The 19190-nt window shown below is 44.5% G+C and overlaps 1 protein-coding gene across 1 annotated transcript; it reads left to right on the forward strand.

The window, feature by feature from the left end:
• The first annotated feature begins 5642 nt into the window (after window positions 1-5642).
• Window positions 5643-13427, forward strand: LOC127312893 (MADS-box transcription factor 16). The gene is made up of 7 exons (XM_051343435.2): window positions 5643-6137; window positions 6264-6330; window positions 6554-6615; window positions 6735-6834; window positions 7153-7194; window positions 12830-12874; window positions 12956-13427. The coding sequence occupies exons 1-7, from the start codon at window positions 5950-5952 to the stop codon at window positions 13139-13141; spliced, it is 690 nt and encodes a 229-aa protein (XP_051199395.1). The 5' UTR covers window positions 5643-5949; the 3' UTR covers window positions 13142-13427.
• Window positions 13428-19190: the final 5763 nt, after the last annotated feature.

A 19190-nucleotide genomic window follows, 5' to 3' on the forward strand; every position in this document is an offset into this window, starting at 1 on the left:
GTGGGCTTGCTGACAGCGTGGGGTCCACGCGTCAGTGGCTGTTAAAACCCGAAGCGGTACGTTTTAAAGGGAGGCGTTGGATTAGAAGCAAATCGGACGGTCGAGGTTCATCGTCTTCTCCGACGAGAACCCGACGTGCTGGCAGCGAGGGTAGGGGGTCGGAGAGCTCACCGTGGCTCCAGCTAGGGTGGGTAGTGTGCGTGATGACGTTGTGGACGACGGTGAAGCTTCTGGTACCGGCGGCAGCTCCTGGAACGGCTCCAATCGACGACGGCGACCTCCGGGTACTGGCGGCTCCGATCTTCAAATTGGGGCAGCTCCGGCGATGATTGAGTGAGTGGTGGGGTGGTGGAGAGGCAGTGAAGGGTGGTGAGTGAGGTGGTGTGCTCCGTTGCTTCTAGGGAACTCGCTATTTATAGGATTGAGTGAGGGTGGCGGGGCAGTGATGCGGTCGACAATGGCGCGGCTCCTCCGGCAAGCTATCGAGCTAAGCGAGGGCGCAGGGGTGTTCACGACGTCACCACGGTCCTCTGGGTGGCGACAGCTAGGGTAGGTGGTGCCTAACGCGGTCGCATTGTTTCCTTGTCTAGCGGTGTCCGCGGCGGGGTTTCGTCTTCGTCTCCGGCGGCGGCGGTCACGGGTTGGGGTTGAGAGCGTGTCTGGCGGTGTCGCGGTGGCGTGCTGAGGCTTGACGAGCAGCGGGAGGGTCCAGGGCGTGCGTGAGGTGGCCGTGCGGCGCGTGTCCAGGGCGCGTCTGCGGGCATGCACGCGCAACGGCTTCGGCATGGCGTGGCCACCACTGGGCGCGCGTTGTCCGGTGGCTGTCGTGCTCCTCCTTGACCAAGGCTTGCTCTAGGAGGTCCAGTAGGGTGCGGTGGCAAGCAATGGCACGGTGGCCAGGGTTGAGGAAGGAAGGAGGAGAGGGGGAGGTTGTCGGGTTGGTGATATGGCCGGCATGGCCATGTCCTAGGCTTGCTCCTCCTCTCTCTTAGGGTTACTATGCTTCATTTAGAGTTAGAGGGGACCAGGGGACCATTTAGACTAGGTTTGAGGTAGATTAGATGAGGTAGATCACTATTGCAAATAGTGTCAAATAGTTCCATAGTTGCTATTTGTGAATTTTGTCTAAATTTGATTGAATTCAAAAGGTTGGACAATTTGAATTGTGTGTGTTTAGTTGAGTTATATTTGACCAGAGATGATGAGAGGGGGTGGTGGAATTTTCAAATTCAAAGAAGTGCAAAATGGGATAAGTGGAGATTGTTGCACATAACAAAAAGTTGCAACTTTGCATGATCCTAGCATTTGATCCAAAGTGAATTTGGCATGGTTGCCTTTACCAAAGTTGTTAACCTTGATGTGCTCTTGGATGACATGCAAAGAGTTGACAAGGTTTAGTTTGGAAAATTTGAAATATAAGGGCTCAAAGTAGTGACCAGATTGTAATTGGCAGTTTTGACCATAATCACATGTGATCACTAATTGAGTTTGAAATTCATTTGATTTGTGTTTCTTTGATTCCAAAAGTTGTAATAAGTGTTTAGTAACATATTACAACTAATGGTGAAGACCAAAATGGTCTAGGGTAAAGATTTGCAAAAATGGCATAAACCATATGTGAGGGTTTTAGGGTTTTTCTTTTATTTGATTTCTTTCTGTTTTTATTTCTTTGATTGGTGATCTTCACATGATCACCTTAGGGTTTTAGGGTTAAACCCAACACATAATAACAATCATCATGGCATAGCACTCAAATGCACAAGTCCTATGCATGGCACTATATGCAATTGAAAAGTTTTTGTTGGTTTGAAATTTTGATCTCTGGAATTCTTCTTCTCTCATTTATTAAAATTTGGGATGTTACACCTTGAGGGCGGCGTGGAGTGCTAGAGGGTTTTTGCCACCGGAGAGGTCTCCAAAGCCAGGGCTTGCACCATCAAGGACCGAGCTGGCGAGGCGGTCGAGGAAGTGGCCTCGTTCTCTTGCATAGTTGGCGTAGGCGAGGCAGCGCTTGGGCGGAGAGAGTCCGGGGCCAGGTCCCCGGCGTTCGCCACCGCGGAGGAAGCTGGCACGTTGGGTAGGCCGGTGGATTCCTTGACGATAGCATCAGACACCCTGGCCGCAACCTCAAGGCTGCGAACCAAGACATCCACTGAGAGGACCGGCCGGCGCAAGGGCCCGACAAGGGCAATGCGGTCAACCAGCCCCACCGAGGTGGTAACAAAGTTGGCCACCATGAGACCCTTGCTCCCAGGGGAAGTGTCCGCCTTGCGCAGCGGAAGGCGGAAGGAGGCGCGCTCGCCGGAAGAGCCGACAACCAGGTCGTCGAAATAACCTAGCCGAAGCTTGACTTGGACACTTGTGGGCTTGGAGAGGATCCCCCCGAGACGGAGGGGAGACGAGGGGCGTTGGCGAGAACCCTGTCCACCAGGGACCCGACAGGTGCAGCACCATGCGGCTCACCGTGAGGCACCAGTGGTGGAGGCACGCCCAGGAGCTCCATCATATCCTGGTAAGAAGTACCTCCCGGCAGGTCCACCAGTTCATCATCATCTCCAACAGAGGATGTGTCATCGGGAATAGCTTCGAAATCCGGCCCGGAGGAGTTGTCCGAGCCCGCAGCCAAGTCTTCGAAGCCGATGATGCTAACCTTGCTGAAGGTGCCGATGCTGCGGTAGTTCTTGACAACAAGGTTCAAAGGGATGTCGGTGATGGACTCGGCTTTGACGGTGACGAGGATGGCCTGGAAGTCCACCCCGGTGAGGCAGACCGGGTCATTGTTGTGGGGGTTGGTGTATGGCACCGAGGAGTGCGTAATGTGATGCCGCTTCCGATGCTCGGGCGGGAAGTGGTTGATGGAGAGGGCGTCCATGGCCTCGTGCTCGAAGAAGAAGCGCTGATCGGTCTCATCATGCCTCCGGAAGTAGACAGAGGCCTCACGGCCCAGGAAGGGCCCGTTGGCGATGGCGTGCTCACAGTCCCCGTCGGTGGCGAAAACAGTGACACGGGAGCCGGCTGCCTAGGGGAATAGGGTGACGCGATCTGGGCCGCAGCCAATGTCGGCAACCAGGTGGATGAAAGCATCGGGGTCTTCGACAGCAGGGACGGTGGTGGGGTTGATGAAGGCGTAGGCGATGTGGTTGAAATGCCTTAGGTTGACGAAGGGCATGAACACGTCCACATGGTCAGGGCGGACCGGCTCTTGCAGGTACACAAAGTCATCAGCCCTGTCGGAAGAAGGAGCCTCACTTTCCTGGCCAGGGGCGGCCAAGAAATCCGCAGCATCGACGATGGGGAGGAAGTGCTCCTCGTCCTCCACCTCAGCTGGCGGCAGCGGAAGGAAATCATCTGCCGCGGCATCCGGCAGGGCTGCCGCGCCACCGTCGATACCATCCTCGAAAACCAACTCCTCAGGATCCTCTTCCTCTTCACTGTCATCAGCCGCAGGGAACACGGCGAGAGCAGCAGCAGCAACGGCCGTCGGCACAACTAGGCAACAGATCGAGTGGTGGTGGTCATGGCCAAAGCACAGGTTGCAGAACAAGGGGGCCGCAGCATCTCCGGCGGCGTCCATGAGGAACCTGGCAAAGCGGGGAGTAGGGGACTGAGAAGGGGAGGAAGGAGCATAGAAGGAGAAGGGAGGGAGCTTATAGACGTTCTCGCGGTGGCCGGAGTGGCGGCAGCGCCGACAACAGACCAGATCGCGGCACCTGGCGACGAGGTGGTCGGTGGAGAGACAGCGGTGGCAACACCGGGAGAGGTGGCTGAGAGGAGGTGGGGTGTGTTTTGGGCGCGTCGGAGAGGGTTTACAAGGGGAGGAGGCCACCTGAGAGTAGGACGGTGGAGGGGGGTCGTCCATGGCAGCTCGTCATCCAAGAGCTCCTAAAGGGGAAAATCGGCCAGACCGAGGCTGCCCATCCGAAAGGAGGAAGGTTGTAGGAGGCGAGCCGGGGTTAGGGAGAGACGTCGGGCGGGGGGAAGAGGGATAAGGAGGTTGGTCACGGGGAGGGATGCAAGGGTAGGGCACGGGCCATGGCATCGGGCCGGGAGGCGTAGGCAAAATGCCAGGAGAGAGGAGGGATAGGCAGAGCGGCGGGTGGTGGTTTCTTCTGGAAGGGAGGGGAACCGTGGATGGATTAGGGCACACGGTTTCCGCTCATTGACCAAGAGGAGCCAGGGGGCCAGGCCAGACCTGGGCTGCGCCAGTGGGTCAGCAGACCAAGTAATAGAGATGGCAGGGTGTGGCATCCTGGTGGACACGGGAGGGGGAAGAGGCCCAAGAAGCGGCCTAGAGAAAGGCGGAGCATCCGAAGCTAGCGGGACGGAGAACAGAGCAACAAGCTTTCCATGGCGGAGACCATCTAGCGTAGCAAGAAACGAAGCAAGCTCTGGGGAGGCAACGACGAGCCGGAAAATGTTGGGACCGACCTCAAAAACAGCAAGACGCTCGAAAGCGAAGCCTAGCCAAAACTGAAGCATAGCAAAGACTGGGGGAGGAAGAGAAGGGTTGGCGGTGCTCATGGCGCACCGCGATATGCACCGGCGACGGTGCAAACAACGACGAACCAAGGGCGGCCGGAGTACATACCGGAGTGCGGAAGTTTTGGAGGGTAAACTGGAGGATACAGTCTCCAGGGGTGGTGAACGGCGGCGGTAGGGCCTGCGGGTTGAGGGCGAGGGCGTGCGGCGTCCGCGCCGAGAGGAAACCCTACGCATCTGTCGACCGGGAGGGCGCACCAGCATCGAGCTCCAGGAGGGAGGGGTCGCCGGCGGGTGGGAGGTGGCTAGTCCTAGGGTTGGTGAGGTTGAAGGAGACCGCCGACGCTTGGCCGAGCTCGGGGCCGTCCGGGTCACCCGCGTCACCTTGGGGCTCGCGGGAGCTCATCCTCGCTAGTAGAACGTCATAGCGCCGCCCTTACTGCCCTTACCAACATACTTGGTCAAACTTTACGTTGTTTGACTTATGGAAACTTATATGCAGTATACATACCTTATCTAGGAGGGAGTAATGTGGGACTTAGGTAGGATCCCAGTTGACACCCTAGGAGAGAGTACTTAGTGAACAAAGTCGATGTAATGTGGAACTTAGGTAGGATCCCACATGACACCCTAGGGTAGAGTACTTGCTCAAGAACGGCGACTATTTTACGAAAAACTGAATTTCAAGCTTCTTTCCTTAGAAACAAAATGCACTCTAAACCTGAATCTTAAAGCAATTAACTTGACGATCGCAAAACTAATTTTGGACTAATGGAGTTTTCTCCTTTATTTCATAATAGTTGTCGCAGACTCCGATGTATATGTACATAAAATGTATGTAGATATATCCAGAATAGCGATAACTAATATGCATGTAACCCATGAAGTAGACGAGAGAATGTTTTTCTTTGAAAAACAGAATGAGAGAATGCTAGGTAATCCATTGTCTCTTCCTGCATACGCGTTCGTGGAGTCGAGACAGGCAAGCTAGCAAAGCAATGATGATCGCAGTGCCCGAACCGTGCTAACCGTTGTGCCGATCGCTGCCACACCTCCCGCCCCGGCACGCCACAATACCCCCGGGGCAAACGCCTGCACCCGGCGCTCAAAACCACGGCCCGGACGGACGTCGCACAGAAGCAGACGCGCGTCGTCGTCGCGTTCGGGCAGGGCTGCTGCTGCTGGCACGGCGCCCCACGCCTTTCACGGATTCGGCAACCGTCCCCCTCCATTGCCACCCACCACCTCCGTCCTCACCACCCCGAAATGTCCACACAGGCACTCGCCACCACCACCACCTCCCACTCCTCCTTTACTAAACCAGCTGAAGAGAGGAAGCTCGCCTCCTTCTCCTTCCCCATTTCTTCTTCTTCCCCGTCGTCGCGCCGCGCCGGTCGATCTAGCTAGCTAGCCAGCTCGCGCGCGTGCACGATTGCTGGATTGGAGGTGAATTGGGAGGGTGGTGGAGCGATGGGGCGGGGCAAGATCGAGATCAAGCGGATCGAGAACGCGACCAACCGGCAGGTGACCTACTCCAAGCGCCGGTCGGGCATCATGAAGAAGGCCAAGGAGCTCACCGTCCTCTGCGACGCGCAGGTCGCCATCATCATGTTCTCCTCCACCGGCAAGTACCACGAGTTCATCAGCTCAGGCTCCGAGTACGTACAATCTGCGTTCATCCATATCTCTTGGTTAACCAATTCCCTCGCCGCTTGTTTGATTCGCGGTAGCTGTTTGCTAGCTCTCTAAGCTTCTTGTGCTTCTTCTTCCTCCTCTACCTGCAGCATCAAGGGGATCTTTGACCGCTACCAGCAGGCGCTCGGGACCAGCCTGTGGACCGAGCAGTATGAGGTTCGTCCTTCTGCTTGCCTCCATCCGTCTCCGTCTCTTCCGATCTTTGATCTTTTTCTTTAGCTAAAACACTCCCCCTTCCCCTTTTTGCCTGTTAGCTAGCTGTAATCGATTTCTTTCTTTCGGGTGATTCGACATAAGATCTGATATTTTTCCAGTCCTCCATCGCTTCTTTGAATTTGCTGATTCGTGTTGCTTTTGGTTTGGATCGATCTCGTCGCAGAATATGCAGCGCACTCTCAGCCATCTCAAGGACATCAACCGGAACCTGCGCACCGAGATCAGGTCATTCACTTATTTCCCTCTTTTCCTCTTTCTTTTCTGAAAGATTCTTTCAAGGGGATGATCCTTGAACAAGTAAGCTAGAGTGATTTGATGTTGAAAATCCAATATATGTACCGCAGGCAAAGGATGGGTGAAGATCTGGACGTGCTGGAGTTCGATGAGCTGCGCGGCCTTGAGCAAAATGTCGACGCCGCTCTCAAGGAGGTTCGCCAGAGGAAGGTATGCACGCACAAACCCTAGCCAGCCGATTAATTAATTGTACCGGGCTTCGATTCCTAGCTAGATCCTGCTCACTGATCTGCCGTTCATATTTCATGCTCCTCGATAGATCTATATGCGTTGTTCATCTCTAAGACAGAATTAACAAGTGACTGATTTTATTGGTTTCAAAGATATGGTTTGGGTTTTCTTCATCGATTTCATCTCATGTGCATGTACTGGTAACATACGGAGTATAAAATAACATCTTAATTCCTCTTTCTTGCATTCTACAGTTCTATTTCCTATTTCTTGATTCTTGTCGTTTTGATTTTGCAGTATCATGTGATCACCACGCAGACTGAAACCTACAAGAAGAAGGTAAGAGCATCACTTGTCATGTACTGTCATCTCTTCAGAATTTCAGCAGTTTCCATAGCACGGTTAATTCAGGAGCTTCCCAATTTGGTATGTATGCCAGTTCTGCTGCACATACATGTCCATGCATAAAACTAGGATCTTTCCCCAATTCATTTGTCTTTCCTCGTGTTAGCTGCCACTTCTTATAGTTTCTTAATTTGGTTATTTCTCCATGTCACTGTACAAAAACCATGTGTTGACAAATCCACATATATATAGTGTCGTCATTTGATCACATTAATTTGATTTGATGTTCTGTCTAGATATGACCACTGATTGAACTACTCAAAAGTTCCATCAGGATTCTTGCGTTGCCATTACTAGCGAATGACTAACCACTCCATAACCTAGCTCGCTAGCTAGCTTTGGAGCCTTAGACATATATCCATCTCCCAACCCTCAAATGGTTGAAGATTCAACCTAGTGACCGATCGAAGCAAAGATCTGACAGACACAACCACGCCCCAAACGGAAGAATTGCATGCCAATGTACACTGTGCACTACCATGCGTGTTCGTCCTTATTTTACAAACACTCAACTCCTTCACTTCGACAGCTTGAGACTCTACACACATATCTATAGTTCTAGATCCAAATCTCGGGGTAGCTTAGCTATAGTAGTGGAGCCTTCAAAAAAGTCTCGGAGTAGAGTATGCCTGTCATGTGCTTACATGCACGCACACGTACACGAACATGTTGCTGATTAGCAATAGATGCAGTGCTGTGTCTCCTTTGGACAGAAATAAGCTAGAAGTGAGAAAGAGTAAAGGACAATAATCTTCGGGCTATCTCTCATGCATCTACCCGTACGTGTCTCGTGTTACTCTAGGTGATCAGTAGCTGGCTGGCCTAGAGATCGAGGATGCATGAGCATGCATTGCATTGCATGGTTGCTTTATTTGGTCCCCCGGCTATCTGGGAGTAGCATGTCAAACACGGATTTTTATGAGATTGCACACTGGCTTGATACCCCTTCTAGATGAGGACCGGCGATGAGGCTTTATGGTTTGCGGAGCTATGGAAGCAAAAACCTTTAGTTGAAGCTGTTGGCTTTCTTGATCTGAATGCATGGTAGAAAACTTTGGCCTTTCTTTTTCTTTTGTACTGAGATATGATCCTGTCTTCAGCTTTTACGTAGTCCTGTGTGTAATGCTTTATGCCAGTCGTAAATGTGAAGCTATGTTTCATATTGAGGGGAGGACATGTGTACTGTATAGGTTGTGCGTAGTGAATTTGTCTATTTGTTTTTCTTACACGGGGTAGATAACGCTTGGAAATCTGAATTATTTTGATAAGAGCGAATTCCACTTTTTACCTTATAGTTATGCATTTCTGACACATATTACTCCATTTAGTGGAACTTTTACAAAAATGAGTCTTTAAACATGATTTTGCGCCAATTTAGCATTTTATTCGTTTTTGTAAGATATGATTGGCGTATTTCGTCAATGTGGTGCGACAAAATGTGTAAATATCGGAGGTCATCATCTACCATTATGTCCATACTTTTCTTATCCAATTGCTCCATTCCTTGTTCCCGTATTGATATTTTTGGAAGTAGGTAATCACCTCACAGCTTGCCCAATGAATACGCACCAGAAATCGAGGGTTCAAATATTCTAAAATGCATAATGTAGATGATTTTTTATTCAACGGGGCAATTAGTGTCACAAATCACAGAACTACGAGGTAAAAAGTGGAATTCACTCTTTTGATAAACTCTAGCATATTTGATAAACTTAAGGTTTTCTGCATCCACCGATGTAGAATCTTAGATATTTAACCTACCTTTCGGAAAAAGGAAAAAAATAAAGATAAAGTGGATATTATAGTCTAGTCTACTACATCATTATCTTCTGGTTGCCAAGAATTCCATGGCATGGCCATGGATGGCCTAGTATTAGTGCTAGTTGAAAAATTGCTTATGCATATAACATCGAAGACGTTATAAACATTAAAAAAGTGCTTGCACTATGTGATGCTACTATTATATGATGATATTTGATGAATGAATTTATAATTTCTCCAATCATCCATGTAAAGGCAGCTTGTAGGTAGATGAATATATACCAAAATAACCAAGTTAAATTAAATATATTTTACATTATATTTTCTGGAAACTCCTTTCAGAGTCATTTTTTGTGTGGTTAACTTTCTTTGACTTTGACTGTGACCAATGCATCGAAAAAATTGGAGTACCTAGGCAGATCAAAATGACATCATCAAATTTGATTTGAAAAATATTCATGTAAAAAGCTAACAGCTGAAGGTGCATAAGGCCATGCCTATGTACAAAGGCCATATAGTTACGGATGGCATTGTTAGAGAAAGATGCATTGTTGCTCGTTTATGTTCTTTCCGTCAACATTTTTTGTCATACACCATACTAGGCCAGGTTCCACTATCATCAATAACCAAACACATATGGATGCCAGTTACTGCCTACTCCTAGAGTCCAAGTAAAGACCAACATAGAAGTCAAAACTCTTCAAACTAAATTAATGTAAGATGGAACTTTGAAGCATAGTTATTACTTCTGCTTGTGCATGTACTAAGTTAAAACTTATGGACAATTGTAAATTGACCATGACTGATGCTCTAAGAGTTCCTCACAACACTTTCCAGTAGGGAACTAGTAGTAGGCAGTAGCTAAACACATAAGCTACACGCCTAGACATATAGCGAGCCCTTCGATGGACCAACCCTTAGTAGTTAGAACCAATCAGCTTAGTGCTAAAATCAATGGCGTCCCAAAATTGGTGGCCAAATTTCATTGACTTCGTGCATATAAAATGAGAAAAACTAATCAATTTCACTAAGTAAAAATATTATCATTACATTTTTAATGCAAGTATATATCTCCATGACATTTATTATGGAACTTTGAATAAGATAGAGGTATGAAATGTAAGGTAATAATTACAGTTTGGTCACCATGACAACATCAAAAGCACACATACTGTTCAATTGAGGGATTAGATATATTTGAACATACATTAATTTAGCTATTTTTGTTGTGATTTTAGCGTGAAAGTACTCATAATTTTATGTGCCTGTTTGATCGCTGAAGCTAAACTTACACTATTGTGTTACTTCACACCAGGAATGCTCTATATGCCAAAATTTATTTAGTACAAAATATATAAAAGTTTTGCATGTTCTCAAAAAGGGATAATCTACAGCTTGATTATGTGTGATTGTTTACTAATCCGTTTCTTATTTCCATTTCCTTCTATGGAAGTTCATGTGAGACTTATCCTAGTGAGTAGATATATTTCCCCATTTAGCTCTATAATCATCACTAGTAGAAAAAGAGGCTTCCGTTCACCCCCATTAGTCCCGGAAATATTCGAACCGCGACTAAAGGGGGCTTTAGTCGCGGTTCGGGAGGCGACCCGCGACTAATGCTCCATCCGCGACGAAAGGGTACCCCTTTAGTCGCGGTTGGTAACACCAACCGGGACTAAAGGGCTATGGAGGGATGCGGCCGGCGGAAAAACCTTTAGTCGCGGTTGGGGACACCAACCGCGACTAAAGGGTACCCCTTTAGAACCGCGACTAAAGGTTTTTCCGATTTTTTTTACTCCCACGCACCCTCCACCCCCCCCCCCCCCCCCCGTGGATCGCCTTTTTTTGCTTTGTAAAATACAAATGAAAATGATAGAAAATTCAAAAAAATAAAATGTTTTCAGATTCTTGTATGTTATGCAACCTAGTATTGGGGAAAATTAACAAATTTGAATTTTCACTTTTTTTGCAAAAAAGTTTTGGAAAATGGTAAAACCGCAAGAACTTTTGCGTACGACGTCGAAAAAAAACGTATAATATATCAAAATCATCGTGGGAAAAAGTTACATCCGAATTCACCAGGGTTTACCCGGTTAGCCAAATTTTTAGATTCTCAAAATTCCAAATGGAAATACAAAAGCAGGAAGATTTTAGTTTTTTCTGTAAATTATGGATTTTATATTTTTTAATTTTTTTAAAACCTAAAATTAATAATTTCATTCTGCATAAAGATTACTATCATTTTTACCCAATTTTTAGATTTTCAAATTTTTAGATTTTAGGTTTGGCAAAAAAAATATTTAATTAATTAATAAAATTAAAAATAATACAAATTAAAAAGTTAATGTTTATTTATTTATTCAATATTATTATTACATCATTACTAGTATTGGGGAAAATTAACAAATTTGAATTTTCACTTTTTTTGCAAAAAAGTTTTGGAAAATGGTAAAACCGCAAGAACTTTTGCGTACGACGTCGAAAAAAAACGTATAATATATCAAAATCATCGTGGGAAAAAGTTACATCCGAATTCACCAGGGTTTACCCGGTTAGCCAAATTTTTAGATTCTCAAAATTCCAAATGGAAATACAAAAGCAGGAAGATTTTAGTTTTTTCTGTAAATTATGGATTTTATATTTTTTAATTTTTTTAAAACCTAAAATTAATAATTTCATTCTGCATAAAGATTACTATCATTTTTACCCAATTTTTAGATTTTCAAATTTTTAGATTTTAGGTTTGGCAAAAAAAATATTTAATTAATTAATAAAATTAAAAATAATACAAATTAAAAAGTTAATGTTTATTTATTTATTCAATATTATTATTACATCATTACTTTTGTTTATTAAAATAATTATTTGAAATTCAAACAATAAAGAAATATGAGATCGATCAACATGTTAATAGGATTGATATGATACTACTATCACATACATGCGCGCGAAGCACTTGGATGCAGAACGGAATGGAACTTGGAAGTTAAGCGTGCTAGAGGTGGAGTAGTGGGAGGATGGGTGACCGAGCGGGAAGTTTGACCACGAGTAAGTAATTTGACTAGAGATAAGTGTAGTTAGAGATAGAGACTAAGCTATGCAAATAACTGAAATGAGAGAAATTCTGAAAAAAAAAGAAAAAAAATACGGAGTGAAAAGAAATTAGAAATCCAAATGAATTTAAAAAATTTAACGAAATAGCCTTTAGTCCCGGTTGGGGACACCAACCGCGACTAAAGGTCCTTCGCCCAGGCGCACGGTAGCCACCCACGTGGACGGGCCTTTAGTCGCGGTTCGTAAGCAACCGCGACTAAAGGGGGGGCCTTTAGTCGCGCTTAATTAGTCGCGGTTGCGCAACCGCGACTAATGGCAGTTGCGAACCGCGACTAAAGGCCATTTTTCTACCAGTGCATACTGATTTTCATAGACTTAACCAGTTCTCCAGCATTTTGGTAGACTAGATTATTGTAGTGAACTGACTTACCTATCAAAAGGGGCCAAATTAATAAAACAGCCTATACGAAGCCCTCGGTCCTTATTTTGTATGGCATATGGTTTCCTACTTACTCTGAATGCTTCCTTTTACTTGAGAGGTTACTTAATGCAGTTATGAAAATCACAGCATATCTATGTTTTTGTTGCAATAAAACCTCATATGCATTAGTTGATGCAAAGGCCAGGGTACGCCCCCATTTTGAGAAAAAATCTAGGATTTTGTCATTCGGAATTTCCTAGTGTATGATCAATGCATAATCCTGCAGCTCGTTACAGTCTGGTACTAATATGTGTTTTTTTCAATATATTGCAGGTGAAGCACTCCCAGGAGGCATACAAGAACCTGCAGCAGGAACTGGTGACCTCTCGCTCTCTAGCTAGCTAGCAACAATCATATATGAATCTGATATGACTATGAGATGCACGCGTATATATGCAGGGCATGCGCGAGGACCCGGCGTATGGGTTTGTGGACAACCCGGCGGCGGGAGGGTGGGATGGTGTGGCGGCGGTGGCTATGGGCGGCAGCTCCGCGGCGGACATGTACGCGTTTCGCGTGGTGCCCAGCCAGCCAAACCTGCACGGCATGGCCTACGGCGGTTCCCACGACCTGCGTCTCGGTTGAATCTCCATCACAACGATCGCTTCTAAATTTTACGTCTCAAGTGCTCAATCGACAAACTGCAATAAAGAAAATCCGTGTATTGTATTATGACATGTTTGTGATGCCTTGTATCGATCTTGTGCATGCGTGTATGCACACGCGTGGTTGGCCCCGATTCAGTTCATAGGTAATTGTGTATTGTATCAGCCTGCAATGACTTGGTTTGGTTGTCATAATTTCTACTGCTACCATATATATTTTGTACCTGTAACAATCATTTCATATGTATATATATGTTTGATGGTTATATATTTAGTAGTCCTAGAAAATTCTATATTATTCTCTTACAACATTTAGTTTCACCTTTTACCTTTTTTATATGGGTTTGACCAATTCACAATTGATTATTTTCAATCAATTGATGTCATTACTAATTTTTTACTACATGAACCATTTTTTCTTTTACATCTCACTTGCGGTTTAAAAATCTTAGATTTTTTTCGATAAAGACAATATATTAATATCAAAAGATACCAATTACACCCAGCCTCTGCAACAACGCCCCACCCTAGTGTCAATAAGGATGCATATAGCCAAAAAAGAGTAAATAAAACTAAGAAATAAAAGTCCCGTTACAGCATTTTTGTCATCGCCCGACCAAAGGTTTTAGGTTTTCACCCTGAAGATAGTCCCTCACTCTCAAAACAATGCCTCCAACAAGGTCATTGCCACGCACAACCAGTTAAGGCCAGACCTTGGGTTTTCACCCTGAAAGGTGAGACTCTGTACTTCACATGTGTTGCCGCCTCCACTTGCATACGACTGCTGCGGAGCACGGAATGCCAAACAAGTCCCTCAGCATAACGGAGACTCGAACCTCCTTTAGTTAGTCCACCAATCCGGCCTTCATGATATTCCTTCTATTGACTTTACCATGGACCAAAAAGTCATCTCATGTCAACACAGAATAGAGCTTCGCGCCCTTCCTCTGGAACCAAACGGTCGGAATAAAACCATGGGTGCGCGTGACCAAATACCACCCGATCTAGCGAACTCTAGACAAAATATGCACTGTTCCATTCGCCGGTGGAGCTTTTCGGAACTCATCTCTCCAACTAGATCATGGCAAACTGACCTCCGGTCGATCTTCATCTTCGCTTGCGAGAAACCCGAGGACCGCCACCAAAACAAAGCAAGACCAGCAGCCCCATGCCACCAGTCCCTCATGCCAGATCACCCGGGAAGAAGACGGTGGCGTGGATCATGCGTACCACTGCCGAACCACTGTCGGGGGCGGAGGCCGCCACCGCTCCATCCACTCCACCATGGCTACCGACGAAGGGCATCAGGCCCCGACCAAGCAGCCGTGCCGCCCAGTGTTGACGCGTAAAGCACACGCCCGTTGGGAACTCCAAGTGGAAGGTGTGATGCGTACATCAGCAAGTTCCCCTCAGTAAGAAACCAAGGTTTGATCGAACTAGTAGGAGTCAAGGAGCACGTGAAAGTTGTTGGTGACGGAGTGTAGTGTGGCGCAACACCAGGGATTCCGGCGCCAACGTGGAACCTGCACAACACAATCGAAATACTTTGCCCCAACTTAACAGTGAGGTTGTCAATCTCACCGGCTTCCTGTAAACAAAGGATTAAATGTATGGTGTGGAAAATGATGTTTGTATGCGAAGAACAGTAAAGAACAATGTTTGCAGTAGATTGTATTCAGATGTAAAAAAATGGACCGGGGTCCACAGTTCACTAGTGGTGTCTCTCCAATAAGAAATAGCATGTTGGGTGAACAAATTACAGTTGGGCAATTGACAAATAAAGAGGGCATAACAATGCACATACATATCATGATGAGTAGAGTGAAATTCAATTGGGCATTACGACAAAGTACATAGACCGCTATCGAGCATGCATCTATGCCTAAAAAGTCCACCTTCGGGTTACCATCCGCACCCCTTCCAGTATTAAGTTGCAAACAACAGACAATTGCATTAAGTATGATGCGTAATGTAATCAACACAAATATCCTTAGACAAAGCATCGATGTTTTATCCCTAGTGGCAACAACACATCCACAACCTTAGAACTTTATGTCACTGTCCCAGATTTAATGGAGGCATGAACCCACTATCGAGCATAAATACTCCCTCTTGGAGTTACAAGTATCAACTTGGCCAGAGCCTCTACTAGCAACGGAGAGCATGCAAGATCATAAACAACACATATATGATAGATTGATAATAAAGTTGACATAGTATTCCATATTCATCGGATCCCAACAAACACAACATGTAGCATTACAAATAGATGATCTTGATCATGATAGGCAGCTCACAAGATCTAACATGATAGCACATGAGGAGAAGACAACCATCTAGCTACTGCTATGGACCCATAGTCCACGGGTGAACTACTCACACATCAATCCGGAGGCGATCATGGCGATGAAGAGCCCTCCGGGAGATGATTCCCCTCTCCGGCAGGGTGCCGGAGGCGATCTCCTGAATCCCCCGAGATGGGATTGGCGGCGGCAGCATCTCTGGAAGGTTTTCCGTATCGTGACTCTCGGTCTTCTGGAAGCTCCGTGGAAAAATAAGACCCTGGGCGTTGATTTCGTCCAATTCCGAGAATATTTCCTTTGTAGGATTTCTGAAACCAAAAACAGCAGAAAACAGCAACTGGCTCTTCGGCATCTTGTCAATAGGTTAGTGCCGGAAAATGCATAATAATGACATAAAGTGTGTATAAAACATGTGAGTATCATCATAAAAGTAGCATGGAACATAAGAAATTATAGATACGTTTGAGACGTATCAAGCATCTCCAAGCTTAGTTCCTACTCGCCCTCGAGTAGGTAAACGATAACAAGGATAATTTCTGAAGTGACATGCTATCATAATCTTGATCAATACTATTGTAAAGCATATGAGATGAATGCAGTGATTCGAAGCAATGGTAAAGACAATGAATAAACAACTGGATCATATAGAAAAGACTTTTCATGAATAGTACTTTCAAGACAAGCATCAATAAGACTTGCATAAGAGTTAACTCATAAAGCAATAGATTTTTAGTAGAAAGTTTTGAAGCAACACAAAGGAAGATATAAGTTTCAGCGGTTGCTTTCAACTTCAACATGTTTATCTCATGAATAATTGTCAACACAAAGTAATATGATGAATGCAAATAAGCAAGCATGTAGGAATCAATGCACACAGTTGACACAAGTGTTTGCTTCTAAGATAGAAAGAAGTAGGTAAACTGACTCTACATAAAAGTAAAATAATGGGCCTTCGCAGAGGGAAGTATGGATTGCTATATTTGTGCTAGAGCTTTTATTTTGAAAACATAGAAACAATTTTGTCAACGGTAGTAATAATTCATATGTGTTATGTATAAGACATCCTATAAGTTGCAAGCCTCATGCATAGATTACCAATAGTGCCCGCACCTTGTCCTAATTAGCTTGAATTTACATGGATTATCATTGCATAGCATATGTTTCAACCAAGTGTCACAAAGGGGTACCTCTATGCCGCCTGTACAAAGGTCTAAGGAGAAAGTTCGCATTGGATTTCTCGCTTTTGATTATTCTCAACTTAGACATCCATACCGGGACAACATAGACAACAGATAATGGACTCCTCTTTAATGCATAAGCATTCAACAACAGATAATATTCTCATAAGAGATTGAATATTTGTTGTCCAAACTGAAACTTCCACCATGGATCATGGCTTTAGTTAGCGGCCCAATGTTCTTCTCTAACAATATGCATACTCAAACCATTTGATCATGATAAATCACCCTTACTCCAGACAAGACGAACATGCATAGCAACTCACAAGATATTCAACAAAAGGTGAAATAGTTGATGGCGTCCCCAGAAACATGGTTACCGCTCAACAAGCAACTTATAAGAAATAAGATACATAAGTACATATTCAATACCACAATAGTTTTTAAGCTATTTTTCCCATGAGCTATATATTGCAAAGACAAAGAATGGAATTTTAAAGGTAGCACTCAAGCAATTTACTTTGGAATGGCAGAAAAATACCATGTAGTAGGTAAGTATGGTGGACACAAATGGCATAGTTTTTGGCTCAAGGATTTTGGATGCACGAGAAGTAATCCCTCTCAATACGAGGCTTAGGCTAGCAAGGTTGTTTGAAGCAAATACAAGTATGAACCGGTACAGCAAAACTTACATAAGAACATATTGCAAGCATTATAAGACTCTACACTGTCTTCCTTGTTGTTCAAACCCTCACCAGAAAATATCTAGACTTTAGAGAGACCAATCATGCAAACCAAATTTCAACAAGCTCTATGGTGTTTCTTCATTAATAGGTACAAAGTACATGATGCAAGAGCTTAAACATGATCTATTTGAGCACAACAATTGCCAAGTATCATTATACCAATTACCACATGAAGTATTTTCTGTTTCCAACCATATAACAATGAATGAAGCAGTTTCAACCTTCGCCATGAACATTAAGAGTAAAGCTAAGAACACATGTGTTCATATGCAACAGCGGAGCGTGTCTCTCTCCCACATAAAGAATACTAGAATCCGATTTTATTCAAACAAAAACGAAAATAAAAACATAAAGACGCTCCAAGTAAAGCACATAAGATGTGACGGAATAAAAATATAGTTTCACTAGAGGTGACCTGATAAGTTGTCGATGAAGAAGGGGATGCCTTGGGCATCCCCAAGTTTAGATGCTTGAATCTTCTTGAAATATGCAGGGATGAACCACGGGGGCATCCCCAAGCTTAGAGTTTTCACTCTCCTTGATCATATTGTATCATCCTCCTCTCTTGATCCTTGAAAACTTCCTCCACACCAAACTCAAAACAAACTCATTAGAGGGTTAGTGCATAATCAAAAATTCACATATTCAGAGGTGACATAATCATTCTTAACACTTCTGGACATTGCACAAAGCTACTGAAAGTTAATGGAACAAAGAAATCCATCAAACATAGCAAAACAGGCAATGCGAAATAAAATGCAGAATCTGTCAAAACAGAACAGTACGTAAAGACGAATTTTTCTGGGGCACTTAACTTGCTCAGATGAAAATGCTCAAATTGAATGAAAGATGCGTACATATCTGAGGATCACGCACGTAAATTGGCAGATTTTTATGAGTTACCTACAGACGGAGCTACTCAATTTCGTGACAGTAAGAATTCTGTTTCTGCGCAGTAATCCAAATCTAGTATCATCTTTACTATCAAAGACTTTACTTGGCACAACAATGCAATAAAATAAATATAAGGAGAGGTTTCTACAGTAGTAAAAACTTCTAAGACTCAAATATAAAACAAAAGTGATGTAGAAAAATAATGGGTTGTCTCCCATAAGCGCTTTTCTTTAACGCCTTTCAGCTAGGCGCAGAAAGTGTGAATCAAGTATTATCAAGAGATGAAGCATCAACATCATAATTTTTTTAAATAATCGAATCAAAAGGTAACTTCATTCTCTTTCCAGGGAAGTGTTCCATACCTTTCTTGAGAGGAAATTGATATTTAATATTACCTTCCTTCATATCAATAATAGCACCAACAGTTCGAAGAAAAAGTCTTCCCAAAATAATGGGACAAGATGCATTGCATTCAATATCCAAGACAACAAAATCAACGGGGACAAGGTTATTGTTAACCGTAATGCGAACATTATCAATCCTCCCCAAAGGTTTCTTCAGAGAATTATCAGCAAGATTAACATCCAAATAACAATTTTTCAATGGTGGCAAGTCAAGCATATTATAGATTTTCTTAGGCATAACAGAAATACTTGCACCAAGATCACATAAAGCATTACAATCAAAATCATTGACCTTCATCTTAATGATGGGCTCCCAACCATCTTCTAACTTCCTAGGAATAGAAGTTTCAAGTTTTAATTTATCTTCTCTAGCTTTAATGAGAGCATTTGTAATATGTTTTGTAAAGGCCAAATTTATAGCACTAGCATTAGGACTTCTAGAAAGTTTTTGTAAGAACTTTATAACTTCAGAGATGTGACAATCATCAAAATCTAAACCATTAT

The sequence above is a fragment of the Lolium perenne genome, chromosome 7 (genome assembly GCF_019359855.2).
Source record: "Lolium perenne isolate Kyuss_39 chromosome 7, Kyuss_2.0, whole genome shotgun sequence".
NCBI classification, from domain to species: domain Eukaryota; kingdom Viridiplantae; phylum Streptophyta; class Magnoliopsida; order Poales; family Poaceae; genus Lolium; species Lolium perenne.